The sequence below is a fragment of the Jaculus jaculus genome, chromosome 11 (assembly GCF_020740685.1).
Source record: "Jaculus jaculus isolate mJacJac1 chromosome 11, mJacJac1.mat.Y.cur, whole genome shotgun sequence".
NCBI classification, from domain to species: domain Eukaryota; kingdom Metazoa; phylum Chordata; class Mammalia; order Rodentia; family Dipodidae; genus Jaculus; species Jaculus jaculus.
This window is the reverse complement of record NC_059112.1, coordinates 56,905,068-56,922,175: the sequence shown is the minus strand read 5'-3', so window position 1 is coordinate 56,922,175 and position 17,108 is coordinate 56,905,068. Positions and strand designations below refer to the sequence as shown.

The window sequence follows — 17,108 nt, the reverse complement described above, 5'->3', positions numbered from 1 at the left end:
AAATAAATAAACAAAAAATTTAAAAAAAAAAGAACAAATACAGATGGCCAAAAAACATCTAAAAACATGTTCTACCTCCTCAACCATCAGGAAGATGCTTTCTAGCTTACTGGCCTCTGCTAGTGAGTTTTCTTCCTACTCACATAGAAGTCCAGTCATTTGTAGCTAGGATCCACATATGAGAGAGAACATGTGACGTTTGGCTTTCTGATCCTGTTCATTTGTTTTCTTGATGATAGCCATTCTGACAGGAGTGAGGACCCATGTAAAACCAGATGCACAAGGTGGTACATGTGTCTGGAGTTCATCTGCAGGGGATAGAGGCCCAGAGGGCCTCCCTCCTTCTCTCCCTCCCTCTATCCCTTTCTCTATACACACACACACACACACGCCCCCCCCCATTAAAAAAACATACTTTTAAAGCTGGGTGAGGTAGAGCACACCTTTAATCCCAGCACTTGGGGGCAGAGGTAGGAGGATTACTGTGAGTTCGAAGTCACCCTGAGACTACAGAGTGAATTCCAGGTCAGCCTGAGCTACAGTGAGACCCTACCTCAAAAAAAAAAAAAAAAAAAAAAAAAAAAAAGCCTTTGGCCGGGAAGGTCATAAGCCCTAAAGGAATAATGAAGGCTGTTATCTAGCTAAATGGATATTATGCCCACCAAACTTCCCTCTACGCACTTATGTTTATGCCCATATATTAATGCTACTCTCATCTTTGGTCAGAGAAACTAGGGTGATTCAAACTCACCAAAGTGCTGAGAAGAATTGACAGTGGAGTGTTCAGCACTAAGTAAGACCTCTATCACACCCTTCAAGAGTCCATTGTGGAAGAGGTGGCAAAAAGAATGTAAGCACCATGTTGTTGGCTAAGGGCACTGCAATATTCTTTTCGTTAATTTGGAACTTTACATAAATACTTGGCACTTAAGACTCTATGAACATGGGTATTTGCCACAATCAATAAATGATGCACATCTTATGTAAGCCGATTTCATTTCAGCCCATCATAAACCATGGGTGTGCAAATTAAGACAATTCTTAAGAGGTTTTTGTAAGCTTACATGGTATGCTCTGTTGCGTAAGAAATTGACTGTAACTTTGCAAACCAAAACACCCATATTTTGTTCCTATATTTTTATTTCATTTTGTAAAATAAAGGAGAGAAAGAAGAACATAAGCACCAAAGGAAAGGTAGGACTGCTTAAAATGCTGTCTTCCAGATACAAAATGGCCTTGATATTCATGACCTCACAGTGCCTGACACCACCTACACGAGACATTGATAAAAGGAGGGGGCAAATGACATCAAAATAAAAGAGACTAATTGGAAGAAGAAAAGAATCAATGGGGCTGGAGAGATGGCTCAGTGGCTAAAGGTACATGCCTACAAAGCCTAAGGACCCAGGTTTGATTCTCCGGTCCCACGTAAGCCAGATGCACGTGGTGGCACATGTGTCTGGAGTTCGTCTGCAGTGGCTGGAATCCCTGGAGCGCCCATTCTCTCTCTTTCTGTCTTTAGGTCAGCCTGGACTAGAGTGAGACCCTTCCTCAAAAAAAAAAAAGAATCAACGGAGGGTGGATTTGAGGGGAAGAGGAGGATGGTGGATAGGAATTATCATGGTTTATTGTCTATACTTAAGGAAAGCTGTTAATAAGGTTAAAAAATTTTTGAAGTTCTTTCTAATTTTCTCTTTTTATGGGTGTCTTTAATCTATATAAAATTTTATTTTCATCCAAATCAAAAAGTGAGATCAAAATAAGCACCTTGATGCTCTATTTTATTATGTAATTGACCAGTTGTCCCAGTACCTCTGCTTACTGATCCTTTTTTTCTATACCAGTCTGACATCCATGAATCATACACAGTCTGTGTGAAAATACCTGTCACTGACACATACACCTTACCTATACCTCTCTAAGAGGGCCTGGTCCCCTCTAAATGGTCCTGGAGCTCATCTGTATGCTATGGTTTTTTTCCTCCCTATCACAGCTCATCAGACCACATTGACTCTTGATCCTCTGTTGCAGTGAGGTTCGCAGTGCTGGTAGAAATCACCCAACCAAGAGCAGCTTGTGGGAAAAAAGAGGTTTATTTTGGCTTACAGGCCAAGGGGGAAGCTCCATGATAGCAGGGAAAGCGATGGCATGAGCAGAGGGTGGGCATTACCCCCTGGCCAACATAAGGTAGACTATAGCAATAGGAAAGTATGCCAAACACTGGCAAGGGGACCCATAAGTTTGCCTCCAACAATGCACTCCCTCCAAGAGGTATTAATTCCCAAATCTCCATCAACTGGGAACCCAGCATTCAGAACACCTAAATTTATGGGGGACACCTGAATCAAAAACCACCACATTCTGCCCCAGGGCCCCATAAACTGACATCCATACATGATGTAAAATGTAATGCATCCAGTCCAACTTAAAAGTCCCCATAGGGCTGGAGAGATGGTTTAGCGATTAAGTGCTTGCCTGTGAAGCCCAGTTCAAAGCTTGATTTCCCCAGGACCCAAGTAAGCCAGATGCACAAGGGGGCACATGCATCTGGAGTTCATTTGTAGTGGCTGGAGGCCCTGACAAACCCATTCTCTCTCTATCTGCCTCTTTCTCTCTGTCATTCTCAAATAAATAAATAAAAATAAACAAACAATTTTTTAAGTCCGCATAGTTTTATCAATCCCAATGATGTTCAAATATCCCCATAGTCCAAGATATTTTAACTGAGCCATAATACCAAAAAAATCCCCCCAAAAAACCCATAATAGCACAGAATACATTCTCTTAAAATTCACTAGGTAGTCTGAATGGCTTCAAACTCACAGCAATCCTCCTACCTCTGTCTCCCAAGTGCTTACCCAGCTATCTACTTACTCATTTGATAAGACAAAGATTATCATTTCTAGCTGCTTTCCCCCTTCCCAAGCTGAATGAAATAAATGAAGATTTTTTTAATAACTTAAACTGAAATAAGAATCCCTATGTATCTAAATAGTACTTTTTTGTTATAAAACTTACAAATAATATATGGCATAGACAGACTACTTCATTTTCACCATCAACTAGATGACATGTAGACTTAGGAAATAGCTATGTCATGTCTGAACTTGTCACCTACCTTAGGCAAAGCTACAAAAGTGGTTAATGGGGCCACTTATGGAAGCATGAGAAAGAAGCCTGCAAATGAAAGGGGTCTGGTGTACAATAAAAAGATGGAAAAACAGCCAAAAATGCAGTACCTTTAAGTTTGGTATGGTTGTGAAGGAGTGGATCAGCAGAAACCATACAAGGCCACCATGGGTAACCTGATACTTTGGACCACACCAAATCACCCACGTTGTATTTCAATGAGTGGTCTCTGTCCTTGCCAGTGTTTGTACAGGACTCCTTTTTAACTGGAATCTGAAAGTAAACAACAAAAGACAAATATGAACACATCTAAAATTTATCCTTAAATCCAGTCATCTATCTGTAGGAGATCAGTCATTAATCAAGCTAACGGTGTAGCTCACTGGTAGAATACTTGCCTACATGGGTAAGGCCCTGAATTTGCTCTCCAGCAACACATAAACACCAAAAGGACTATATGAATTTTGTATTCCACCCATGTGATTTCATCATAATTGTTGTCTCCTGCTCACCTAAGGTGTCAGCACAGTGCTCAACATTACCAAGATCTTTCTATATTTATTTTCTTGGCCTGGTGGATAGTCTTTAGTGGTGCTTTATTCACAGAAACCCAGGTCCATACTGATTTGCCCCTAGTTATGTGTCTGATTATAGTCCTGAAGAGAAGGATCCTCACTCAACATAAGAGACCCTTTTCCTGAGGCAGGGGCTCTAGTTCCACCACTTGTGCTCTGAGTGCTCAGAGTTCCCTGAACTTCAATTTCTTCATTTCTCAAACATAGGCAGGCAGACTGACCATCTTCCCCCAGGGTAAATCCTCCCTAATCCACTCTATTCTCTAGTTGAATAATGACCCTGAAATTTTGCTGGCTGTTACAGATTTGTAAGTACTGCAGTGGGGGCTGATAGAGACTAAAACAGTATATACTTTCAAGAGATGTTAGCACTCAGATGACAGCACAGCATGACAGGTTTACCCCACTCTAGAGGTGGAGAGTCAAAATTCAGGTAATTTCCCTAAGTTTTAACCAAACCAAGTAACAGCCATGGAGATGGGTTAGGTCTCTGACAACTTGCACAGCTCTTTTACCTGTGAAAGCGTAAGGTTCACTTAATCTACAACCATAGGGACTTTAAAAAAAAAAATCTTTCAAATCAGCCCCGTTTGCTATCTTGGTCTTTTAAAACATTCACCTATGAAATTACATTAGCAAGAGTGGAACAGCTTCTGAGAAATCAATAAACACTGTTTTTAAGCTCTCAAAGTACTTCATGCTTTAATGAAATTTCATGGTTGAAATGAAACTTCAAGGAAAGTTCAACTATTCCTTATCTGTGGTAATACTGAACAAAATTTCACAACTACAATCTTTTTTTTTTTTTTTAAGGTAGGGTCTTACTCTAGCTTAGGCTGACTTAGAACTCATTCTGTAGGCTCAGGCTGGCCTTGAACTCATGTTGATCCTCCTACCTCTGCCTCCTAAGTGCTGGGACTAAAGGCGTGTGGTACCACGCCCGGCTAACACCATTTTAAACTAAATCCAACCCTTGGTGATGCCAGCAACTCACATGAATTCTAGCCGTTACCTGTCTCAACTCTTCCAGTGGACCAAGAGCAACTGAAGGCAAACCAGTATTCAGTGTCTTCTACGTCACAAGTGCAGATGAACACAGACCTTCCTAGTGCCCCTATTTCTTTCTGCCAAGGCCAAGATCTCCAAGCAGTATTACATGGTATATACTCATTGAAGTGGTAGGACCATCCTGCATGTCACTTTAAGACATGATGACACAAACCACCTGGCAGTACAGAACCATCTATTCTTCCACTTAAAGTCAGGGCCTTCCTTCTTCAGCCTTTGATGAATGAACACATGCTTACTTGTGTGCAAAGTGTTGGGCTCTGCACCAGGAAGCAATAACAGGAAGGTGTGAGACACAGCCCAATCTCAAGGAGGTAGCATTCTGCTGGACCACCTGGTTGAAGAGACTACAAAGTGGATAGCAGCATATGCAGGAAGGACGACAATAGCATGTCTACATGGCACATCTCTGCTCTCTATCCATTGTAGGCACATACTTAAGTCTCACAATAGGTCCTATGTGTCTCCACTAATCAGTCAGCCTAAGAACACCTGGGAGACAGAATCCATGCAAACAACAGACCTGAAGGTAGGATGTGGAAGCTGGATGACCTGGGTTCATAAACTGGTTCTGCTTTTTAGCCATTTTAACCCTGAAAATATAACTTCTTTTGGCCTCTCAAATAGCACAGCTACTGGTTATATATCTAAATTAGGCAATGCCTGGTTATCTTGGAACCCAAAGCCTGAACAGTACTTAAGGCTCAATCAACAGGCCCTGCATGAGACCAGGACAAGAAAATAGCTATCAGAATTAGGTCTGTCCCCAACCCCTTCACCTGCCATCACACACCTCTAAGTGCCCAACATGGGTCCCATGCTCACCATTCACTGTCACATGACCCAGTAAAATCCCTCACAAATACCTTTTTATCTGCAGGACTTGAGATCTTGGACACTAGAGCTGCTTCCACAAGGCCCTGCTCCAGTAAGGAGTCATATTTTATGCTCCTCTTCCTGTTTCTCCTAGCCTTATTATCCGATTTTTGTCCATTTTCTTCTGACTGAGACACATCAACAGCACTGTCACCACAAATGGAAGATTCAAAGAGAGGCTTCCCATTCATGTACGTTTTGGTGATTTTCAGCTTAATTTCCGGAGAGCCATTTTTGACAGGGGTAGTATTGGGTGGTGTCCCAATTCCTTTCGCTTCCTGGGACTCAAAACACAACTTGGTATCATGAGCACCAGGTTCACCATTAAACACACGGGAAGTAAGATCTTTCAACTTCTCAGCTGGAATAAAGGGAAGTGCATCATGGCCGTTAAACTTCTGCATGACCCCCTCCTGCAGGCTGTTAGAAAGTTGAGCTTTGCTGAGGAATACAGAACATTCGTGATTCACTTCACAGTTCTGAGTCTTTCCATTTGCACTGCCAAGGATTTCTGGTGCCTGCTTCATCTTTATGCACTTTACAACTTTCTGAACAGAAAGAGGACTTTTTCTGATGCTAAATTCCATCCAGCCTAGATGCTTTGGCTCTTAGAACACTATAGCATAAAAAAAAGGAGAAAAGCAATACATTACATTTTAAATCTATGATAAATATGCCAATTATCTCTACAGCTCTGTTGGGATGTTTTTGTCTGGTTTTCTTTTAGTTTTTTGAAGCAGGGACTCACTCTAGCCCAGGCTGACTTAGAACTTACTCTGTAGTCCCAATCTGGCCTTAAACTCATGGTGATCCTCCTATCTACCTCTGCTTACAGAGTGCTGGGATTAAAAGTGTGCATCACCATACTGGCTTGTTTGATTTTTGGGACAATAAATCAATATGAACAAGCAGCTAACACAAGGCCAAGTCTAAGCATAACGACAACAATATAGAGCTGAAGACATAACTAACACTAAAAGAAATAGAGCTTGTAGTCCCAGTCTCACCTATTCCAACTAAGAACTCGGAAGTGTGGCCAGTCACTTGGTCAGCAAAGTTTAATAGTCAAAACTTCCATCACCCAGCATTAGCTCCAAAGTAATAAAACAAGAAGGGGACAAGAGGAATAAAAGCTACAAGTAACAGAGTGCCAACACTCCCAGTCAGCTCTGGTTTGTGCTTAATCCGGTATCCTACTCTTTCCCTGCCCCTTCTTTTCCAGGCCCAAATTAAGCACTGAAGACAAGGAATGCTGCAGTAATGTTACATTTTATGTATCACCTGAAAAATAACTAGTCCAACACTGGAGAAAACAGATAATCTATCACACTGGCTGTGAGGGTAAAGTGCAGACGGGACAGTTTTAGGAAGACAACTCTGGCTGTATGCAGTGTGATGACTGGGCTCTTCACTGTGATGTACAGTCCCTAGTCAGGTAGGAATAAGGAACAGGCAGGCACTCAGCCCAGCTAGACTGGGCCACAGCAGGCTCCAATAAACCCCTCCCAGAAGGCAGTGGCTAATAGCATCAAGCACTGCATAAAAGTAAAAAACTAAGGGCCAGAGATGCCCATGCATGTACAGCATTGACTCTCAACTTGGCATGATTTTGATTTTGCTCAAGGACAGTTAGCTCTACCTAGAAACATTTTGTTGTTTTTGTTGTTTGCTGTCATCAAATTGGGGCTACTACTGACCACCTCCAAAGTAGAGGTCAAAAATACTACTGGAGGGGGCTGGGTGTGATGGCACATGCCTTTAATCCCAGCACTTGGATGGCTGAGGTACGAAGATTGCCGAGAGTTTGTGGCCACCCTGAGACCACACAGTGAATTCCAGGTCAGCCAAGGCTAGAGGGAGAACCTACCTTGAAAAATAAATAAATAAATAAATATATATATATATATATGTATATATATACACACACACACACACACACACACACGTGTATTACTAGGGGGATGGAGAGATGGCTTAGTGGTTGAGGAACTTGCCTGCAAAGCCAACAACCAGAGTACGTTCAATTCCCCAGTACCCACATTAAGCCAGATGAAGAATAGCACATGTATCTGGAGTTTATTTGCAGTGGCTGGAGGCCCTGGCGTGCCCAGTCATTCCCATTCTCCCTTTCTCTCTCTCCCCTTGAAAATAAGTCAAAATTAAAAAGTAAGTAAGCCAGGCATGGTGGCACATGCCTTTAATCCCAGCACTTGGAAGGCAGAGGTAGGAGGATCACCGTGAGTTCAAGGCTACCCTGAGACTACAGAGTGAATTTCAGGTCAGCCTGGGCTAGAGTAAGACCCTACCTCAAAAATCCAAAAATTAAAAAAATAAATAAATAAATAAGCTGGGTGTGATGGGGCCGCCTTTAATCCCAGTACTTGAGAGGCAGAGGTAGAGGCAGAAGGATCATCATGAGCTTGAATCCACCCCGAGACTACATAGTGAATCCCAGGTCAGCCTGAACTAGAGTGAGACCCTACCTCAAAAAACCAATAAATAAATACAGGGCTGGAGAGATGGTTAAGGTGGTTGCCTACAAGCCTAAGAACCCAGGTTCAATTCCCCAGGACCCATGTAAGCCAGAGGCATGAGGTGGCACATGTGTCTCAAGTTCATTTGCAGCAGCTGAAGGCCCTGATGTGTCCATTCTCTCTATCTGCCTCTTTCTCTCAAATAAATAAATAAAAATAGGGCTGGAGGCCAGACATGGTGGCACACACCTTTAATCTCAGCACTCAGAAGGCAGAGGTAGGAAGATCGTCGTGAGTTCGAGGCTACCCTTGAGACTCCATAGTGAGTTCCAGGTCAGCCTGGGCTAGAGTGAGACCCTACCTTGAAAATCCAAAAAAAAAAAAAAAAAAAAGGGGGGGGGGCTGGAGAGATGGCTCAGCAGCTAAGATGCTTGCCTACAAAGCCTAATGCCCTGGGTTCAATTCCTCAGTACCCACACAAAGTGGTACATGTGTCTGGAGTTTGTTTGCAGTGGCTGGAGGGCCTGGCATGCCCATTATTTCTCTATCTGTTCCTCTCTCTCTCTCCAATAGGTAAATTAAATTAAATTTTTTAAAAAAGAATACAGGGGCTAGAGAGATTCTCAGTGGTTAAAAGCACTTGATTGCAAAACCCAATGACCCAGTACCCACATAAACCCAGATGTAAAAAATGGCACATGAGTCTAGAGTTCATTGTGACACACCATGTTTTCTCTCTCCTCACCCCTTAGAAAATAATTTTTTTGTTTGTTTTTTGATTTGTTTTGTTTTTGAGATAGGGTCACGCTGTAGCTCGGGCTGACCTGGAATTCACTATGTAGTCTCAGGCTGGCCTCAAACGCAGAGCTATCCTCCAACCTCTGCCTCCCGAGTGCTGGGATTAAAGGCATGCACCACACCTGGCTAAAATAAGTATTTTTTAAAAAGAGACTACTACTAAACAACCTACAATGCACAGGTGAATGCTACTAACCAACCCATAATGCCAAGGTTGCCCCCTCACAACAAAGAATTATCAGGCCCAAGATGTAAATAATGAAAGGCAGAGAAAACTTGCTATGCATCCAAAGTTGCTAGTTATTGCCATAGAAAACCCAAGAAGCATTGGAGAGGGCATAGGAAGCAGATTCTAAACAACCCAAGCCTTCTTCTGCCACTAGTGATGCTGCTTGTTTGCTCCTTTTATGATGCAAACTGGTAATAAGCCTTGAGGAGAAGCAACTAAGTGAGTCTCTGACACTTCCCATGGTTAATGACAAAGCCAAGGAAGGTGTCATGACTGAGAACAAGGAGCATATTAATTTGAGGGTGGTGGGGCAGGCTACACATACCACTTAGTAAACTAAGGAAGCCTCATTTGACAAGCAGCCCATCAACAAAACAGACATGTCTGCACAGCTGGAAGTGTAAGATGAAGCTACAATTGATGTGTCCAGCAGAAGACAAGAGGTACCCACTAAATAGTGAACATACTACTCTAGAACTTTCTATCCCTTATAAAATGATTTGCACGTGTGTGTATGGGTGTGCATATTCTCAATTACAAAGCCACAATTTGGTCTCACCACACATCCTGACTACTAACTACAGGACAGTTTTCTCTATTCTTTCATTTTCCTCTTTCCCATTCCTTTACTGTACATAAAGTACCTGGTATAGGCATATATTATATTACTTTATTTTTTACTAAATGGACAATGGTATGTTGTGATTGAAACCAAATGAATATGAGATGAGGAAAATACTACTTCTGTGAAAATACCCCATTCACTAATCTATTAGTGACATAATCACTCAGCTCTTTGTGAGGCAACCTATCTTTAACTGGGGATAAATCACTCTTTAAAAAGGGGGAACTGGGAAGATAGCTCAATAGTTAAAGGTGCTTGCAAGCCAAACCTGCTAGCCCAGGGATCAATTCTCCAGCCACTCACATAAGTCAGACCCCAAAAAGTGACATAAGTGTCTGGAGTTTGTATGCAGTGGCAAGTAGCCATAGCACAACCATACACACTCATGCAAATCAGTTTTTATGGGATAAAAAGTGAACAGAGCAACACAAAGATAGCCAAATGTGAAATGGAAGACCTTTAGTGAGCAAATAAAATTATAGTCCTGAGAAACATAAAAGCTCCCAAAACTGAAGAAAACAGTGAGGAAGAGCATGACAACAGAGTTTAAGTTACAGGAGGCAATCAAGTACTCCTAGGCATGGTTTGAAAGGGAATTTAGAAGCTACAGTGAGGAAAGAAACCATGGGGGGGAAAAATTGGGCTGGAGAGATGGCTTAGCGGTTAAGCGCTTGCCTGTGAAGCCTAAGGACCCCGGTTCGAGGCTCGGTTCCCCAGGACCCATGTTAGCCAGATGCACAAGGGGGCGCACGCGTCTGGAGTTCATTTGCAGAGGCTGGAAGCCCTGGCGCGCCCATTCTCTCTCTCCCTCTATCTGTCTTTCTCTCTGTGTCTGTCTCTCTCAAATAAATAAATAAATAATTTTTTTAAATTCTTAAAAAAAAAATCTCAGTTCATTTAAACAAAAGACCTGACCATGACAAGAAGGAAACCTGCCAGTTAGGAGAGACAGACAGCACATCAATGAGAAGAAAATCAAGACCACTCAAGAGAGATCTCATGGTCAACCTTAGAGCTCTCTTAACCACTCAGGTGACCTCATAACAACTCTAGGAAATCTCATAGGAGGCACTGCAGAAAGATACCCTCACAGATCTTGTGGCCACTCAGATCTCATGAACACTAAAGTAGATTTCATCATGGCTATGCAGGGACTCAAGATTTCACCATTGTTGCTCAGGGAGATAACATCACCACTCAGCTAGATTTCATGACTACTCATATACATTTCATCATAAGCATGCATATATTTCATCATCATGACAATGAGATACATCTCATCATGACCAATCAGACGCATCTCATCATAACTACTTAGATATATCTCATCATAGACAATCAGGGATATCTCATAATCACTCAGAGCTATCATGACCAGTCAAAAAGATAGGGAAGAGGGGCTGAAGCGATGGCTCAACTGTTAAAGGCACTTGCTTACTAAGGTTGACAGCCCAGATTCAAGTCCCCAGTTCCCACATAAAACCAGATGCACAAAATGACACATTAATCTAGAGTTTGTTTGCAAGGGCCCTAGTATACCCATTCTCATATTCATATTATCTCTCTCCTTGCAAATAAATAAAAAAAAATTTTTAGCTGGATGTGGTGGCACATACTTTAATCCCAACACTCAGGAACAGAGGTAGGAGGATCACTGAGAGTTCGAGGCCAGCCTGGGACTACACAGTGAGTTCCAGGTCAGTCTGAGCAATACTGAGACCCTACCTCAAAAAAAAAAAAAAAAAAAAAAAAAGCCAGGCATGGTGGTGCACACTTTTAATCACAGCACAACATAGGAGGCAGAATTAGGAGAATTGCCATTGCCATGAGTTCGAAGCCACCCTGAGACTACATAGTGAATGCCAGGTCAGCCTGAGCTAGAGTGAAAAACCCTACCTAAAATAAATAAATAAATAAAAATTTTTTGAAAAGTTATTAAAAGCCAGGATAGTGGTACATGCCTTTAATCCCAGAACTCAGGAGGCAGAATTAGGAGGACTGCTGAGTTGAAGCGAACCCAGGACTACATACTGAGTTCCAGGTCAGCTTGGAATAAAGTAAGACTCTACCTCAAAAATTGGCTCCAATTCTCAAATTGCCTTGAAAAAAAGAAAAAAGATATGCATCAAAACATCATTTGATTCTATAATTGAATTTGACAGGAATTCTAAAATAAAAGAAAGCAGTGAATACTTCTAGACTTAGACACAGGAAATAAATGATCCAGTGAATCTGAATCAAGAAATGACACCCACCAGGCATGGTGTTTGCACTCTGGAGGCAGAGGTAGGAGGATCAATGTGAATATGAGGCCAGCCTGGGACTAAAGAGTGAGTTCCATGTCAGCCTGGGCTAGAGAGATGATACCAGAAAGTGACACCAACTCCAGTGATGAAAGTGATACAAGTTCTGACAGATGCTAGAGACCTGGAATTGCAGATATAATCATACATAGTTAATACATTACATCTAAGATTCTTCAATTGAGCCAAACAGTGTAAGCTTCACATTCAACGACGGAGAATAGGCTCATCAGACTGATCATTCACTTTGTAAGTGATTGCTCTACTAAAAATTAGAAGAGCAGTGTTGCAGTTACCTCTTGCTGCTGGCAGAAAGCACCTAACAAAAAGTAGCTGATGGGAGGAAAGTTGTTTATTTTGGCTTACAGACTTGGAGGGGAAATTCCATGGCAAGAAAACATGACACGAGCAAAAGCTAAAGCATCACTTCCTGGCCAACATTGCCTAACACTAGCAAGAGGAAGATGGCTATAACACCCATAAGTCTGCCCCCAACAATACACCACCTCCAGAAGGTTCCAATTCCCAAATTGCCACCAAGTGGGGACCCAGCATTTAGAACATAAGATTTTATGTAAGACATCTAGTTCAAACCACCACAAGCAGGAATAACCTCCAAAATTTAAGGACCAAAACACCTGTCCTCTGAAATGTTTGCTGCTAACAAGGTGACAGTAAATTATATTCAAGAACATAATATATTCTTTCTGTGTTTATTATTTTTTCTTATTTTCTTGTTACAGTACTTTTCCTTGTGTAAGTTTTTAAATATTTTATTTATTTGCAAGGAGGGAGAGAGAGAATAAATTGGTATACAGAGCTTCCTGTCATAGCAAACAAACTCCAGACGCATATGCCACTTTGTGCACCTAGTTTTATGTGAGTGCTAGAGTTGAACCCAAGCCATGCAAGCAAGTACTTTTAACCACTGAGCAATCTTCCCAGCCCTCCTTATGTAAGTTTTATGTAAATAATTTGTCAAAGCTATAAGCCAAGGACTAGAGAGATGGTTAAAAGTGTTTGCTTGCAGGGTGTAGTGGCACATACCTTTAATCTCAGCACTTAGGAGGCAGAGGTAGAAGGACTGATGTGAGTTCAAAGCCACTTTCAGAATACATAGTAAATTCCAGGTCAGCCTGGGTTAGAGTGAGACCCTACCTCAAAAAAAAAAAAAGTGTTTGCTTGTAAATCCAGACAGCCTGGATTTGATTCCCCAGTACCCATGTAAAGCCAGATGCACAAAGTGGCACATGCAACTAGAGCAGTGGCAAAGAGGCCCTCTCATGCCTTTTCCCTCTCTTTCTCCCCCCTTGTAAATAAATAAAACTATGAGGTCAAAAGAAAAAAAATGTTTAACTTTATTTGCATAAAAAACTAGGCAGATAAGCAAGAAGGAAGGTGACTTCAAGTAAGATATTTTAGGAAAAGAGCTATTTTCAGAATTATATGTCAACATTAGAAGATGTTTGTGCAGTTCAGGTTATTCCTCATGCTCTAAAACCAATATAAGAACTGGGAAAATGGTTCAGCAGTTAGGTGTGTGTTTCTTGCACATGTATGAAAGCCTGAAGGGGCCTGAAACCACCAGATTTCCGATCTCCAGGTCTTGTGTAAACAGCTGGGCATGCCTGCAACCTGAAGCCCACAATGAGGAGCATACACCAGGGAATCACCCAGGCTTGAGAAAAGCAGCAAGTTCCAGAATCAGTAAGAGAGTTTGGCTTAAAAAGAATGGGCACCAGCACTCCGGAGGCAGAGGTAGGAGGATAGCCATGAGTTCAAGGCCACCCTGAGACTCCATAGTGAATTCCAGGTCAGCCTAGGCCAGAGTGAGACTTTACCTCAGAAAAAAGAAAAAAAAAAAAAAAACATTTATTTATTTGGGAGAGAGAAAGAATGGGCACACTGCTGCAAACAAACTCCAGATTCATGTGCCACTTTGTGCATCTGGATTTACATGGATACTGGAGAACAGATCCAGTCTGCCAAACTTTGCAAGCAAGCACCTTCAACCACTGAGGCATCTTTCCAGCTTCTAAAATAGTAACTTTACTTCCTAGCTTTTACATTTTGTAGGAATTTTATGGGAATTCTGTCAGTTTTATAAACACAAGCAGACTTTATTATCAACATTATTATTTGTTTGGATTTTTAAATATTTTACTTGAAAGAGAAAGGCAGAAAGAGAGAGAAAGAATGAATGATGGGCTGGAGAGATTGCTTAGCAGTTAAATACTTGCCTGTGAAGCCTGAGGACCCGGGTTTGAGGCTCAATTCCCCAGGACCCATGTCAGCCAGATGCACAAGAGGGCGCACACGTCTGTAGTTCATATGCAGTGGCTGGAGGCCCTGGTGCACCCATTCTCTCTCTATCTTGCCTCCTTCTCTATCTGTTGCACTCAAATAAGTAAATAAAAATAAACAAACAAACAAAAAAAAAGAATCACCAACAATAGCACATCCTTTAAGAAAAAAAAAAAAATACCGGGTGTGGTGGTGCACGCCTTTTAATCCCAGCACTCAGAAGGCAGAGGTAGAAGGATTTCCATGAGTTTGAGGCCACACTGAGACTCCATAGTGAATTCCAGGTCAGCCTGAGCCAGAGTGAGCCCCTACCTCGAAAAACCAAAAAAAAAAAAAAAAAAAAAGAATGAATGAATGAAGACCTGGCATAGTGGTGCATGCTTTTAATCCCAACACTTGGGAGGAAGAGGTAGGAGGATTGTCATGAGTTCAAAGGCATCCTGTGACTATACATTGAATTCCAGGGTCAGCCTGTGCTAGAGCTAGACCCTACCTTGAAAAATAAAATAATAATAATAATGATAAAAAGAGAGCAAGAGAATAGGTGCACCAGAGCCTTTAGTCACCGCAAACAAACTCCAGAGGCATATGCCATCTTGTGCATCTGGCTTATATAGGTACGGGGGACTCGAACCTGCATCCTTAGGCTTCATAGGCAAGTACCTTAACCACTAAGCTATCTCTCCTGCTCCCTGGAATTTATTTATTTATTTTTAGTGTTAGGAATTAAACCCAGGGCCTTAAGCATGTCATGCAAGTATTCTACCACAATGCAATCTTCCCAGCTCAAAGTTTATATATAAATGTGAAAGGGGGGTACTGGGAAGACTGTTTACCGGTTAAAAGCACTTCCTGCACAAGCATGAGGACTAGAGGGGGCCTGAGACTGCTGCCCAGAACCCCACATGAATGGCTGGGTATGGCCATACACATTTGTAATCCCAGTCTTGTCAGGGAGCAGACACCAAAGAAATGCTTTGCTTGTAAAACTGCCAAAGCTCTAAAATCGTGAAGAGACTCCATCTCAAGGAAACAAGAGGTATGATAGAAAGAACATCCAACATTATCCTTTGGCCTCTACATGTGCACAAGATGCCAACATCTGTATACAGATGTGCATTAACCACACATATATCTACTATACATATATGCACACAGACATGGTGTGCATGCTTTTAATCCCAGCACTCAGGAGGCAGAGGTAGGAGGACTGCTGTGAGTTCAATGCCACCCTTAAACTACATAGTGAGTTCCAAGTCAGCCTGGGCTAGATTGAGACGCTACCTTGAAAAAACAAAAAATAAGAATCAGCTGGGCATGGTGGTGCATGCCTTTAATCCCAGCAATCGAGAGTGGAGGTAGGAGGATCGCCATGAGTTCGAGGTCACACTGAGACTACATAGTGAATTCCAGATCTGCCTGGGCTACAGTGAGGCTCTACTTTGAAAAACCAAGAAAAAATAATTGTATGTAGTCCAGCATCTTGTTGTTTAAATAAGTTATTTAAAAAACACACACATCAGAGCTGGAGGAATGGCTTAGTGGTTAAGGTGCTTGCCTGGGAAGCCTAAGGACCCAGGTTCGATTCCCCAGTACCCACATAAGCCACATAAGTACATGGTGGCGCATGCATCTGGAGTTCATTTGCAGTAGCTGGAAGCCCTGGCATGCCCATATTGTCTCTCTTTGTGTGGTGACGCACACCTTCAATCCCAGCACTCAGGAGGTAGAGGTAGGATCGCTGAGTTGCAGGCCACCCTGAGACTACATAGTGAATTTCAGGTCCAGGTCAGCCTGGGCTAGAGCAAGATCCTACCTTGGAAAATTAAAAAAAAAAAACAAAAAAAAAAAAACAACACACACACACATAGACTGGAGAGATGGGTTAGTGGTTAAGGCGCTTGCTTGTGAAACCTAAGGACCCATGTTTGACTCCCCAAATCTTATGTAAGCCAGACACACAAGGTGATGCATGGGCAAGGATGTGCATATGCACAAAGTGGTGCACATGCCTGGAGTTTGATTTCAGTGGCTGGAGGCTCTGGCACACCAATTCTCTCTCTCTCTTTCTCTTTCTCTTGCTCTCTCTCATAAAAAAAGAAAACACAAGCATGGGGCTAGAGAGATGGCTTAGTGGTTAAGGCACTTGCCTGTGGAGCCTAAGGACCCACGTTTGATTCCCCAAATCCCATGTAAGTCAGATGCACAAGGTGACACATGCACAATACTGTGCATGTGCACAAGGTGGCACACAAGTCTGGAATTCAACTGCAGTGGCTGGAGGCCCTGACACATCAGTTCTCTCTCTCTCATTAAAAGATAAAGTAAGCTGGGCACGCCTTTAATCCCAGCACTCAGAAGGCAGAGGTTAGGAGGATCGCCATGAGTTTGAGGCCACTCTGAGGCCACACAGTGAATTCCAGGTCAGCCTGGACTAGAGTGAAACCCTACCTTAAAAAAAATAAAAGAGAGAGAAAAAAAAATTAAAAAGGGGCTGGAGAGACAGCTCAACAATCAGGGCACTTGCCTGAGAAGCCTAAGGACCCAGGTTCAATTCCCCAGGACCCATGTAAGCCAGATGCACAAGGGGGCACATGCACCTGGACTTTGTTTGCAGTGGTTGGAGGCCCTGGTATGCCCATTCTGTTTGCCTCTTTGTCTCTCTCTGTAACTAACTAAATAAATTTTTTTTTAAGTTCAAAAAAATGAAAGTCTATTCCCACTCAG

General features: G+C 42.2%; 1 protein-coding gene across 4 annotated transcripts in view; it reads right to left on the bottom strand.

The window, feature by feature from the left end:
- The window catches only part of Nsd2 (nuclear receptor binding SET domain protein 2), a 118,985-nt gene that overhangs the window by 75,046 nt on the left and 26,831 nt on the right, over positions 1 to 17,108 (bottom strand). For all 4 annotated transcript variants that reach the window (XM_045161469.1, XM_045161468.1, XM_045161470.1 and 1 more), the window contains 2 exons: positions 5,639 to 6,264; positions 3,240 to 3,402 (listed from right to left, as the gene is read on the bottom strand). In XM_045161469.1, the coding sequence (XP_045017404.1) occupies positions 3,240 to 3,402; positions 5,639 to 6,235 (760 nt within the window). In that variant the 5' untranslated portion in view covers positions 6,236 to 6,264. The remainder of the gene's footprint in view (positions 1 to 3,239; positions 3,403 to 5,638; positions 6,265 to 17,108) is intronic.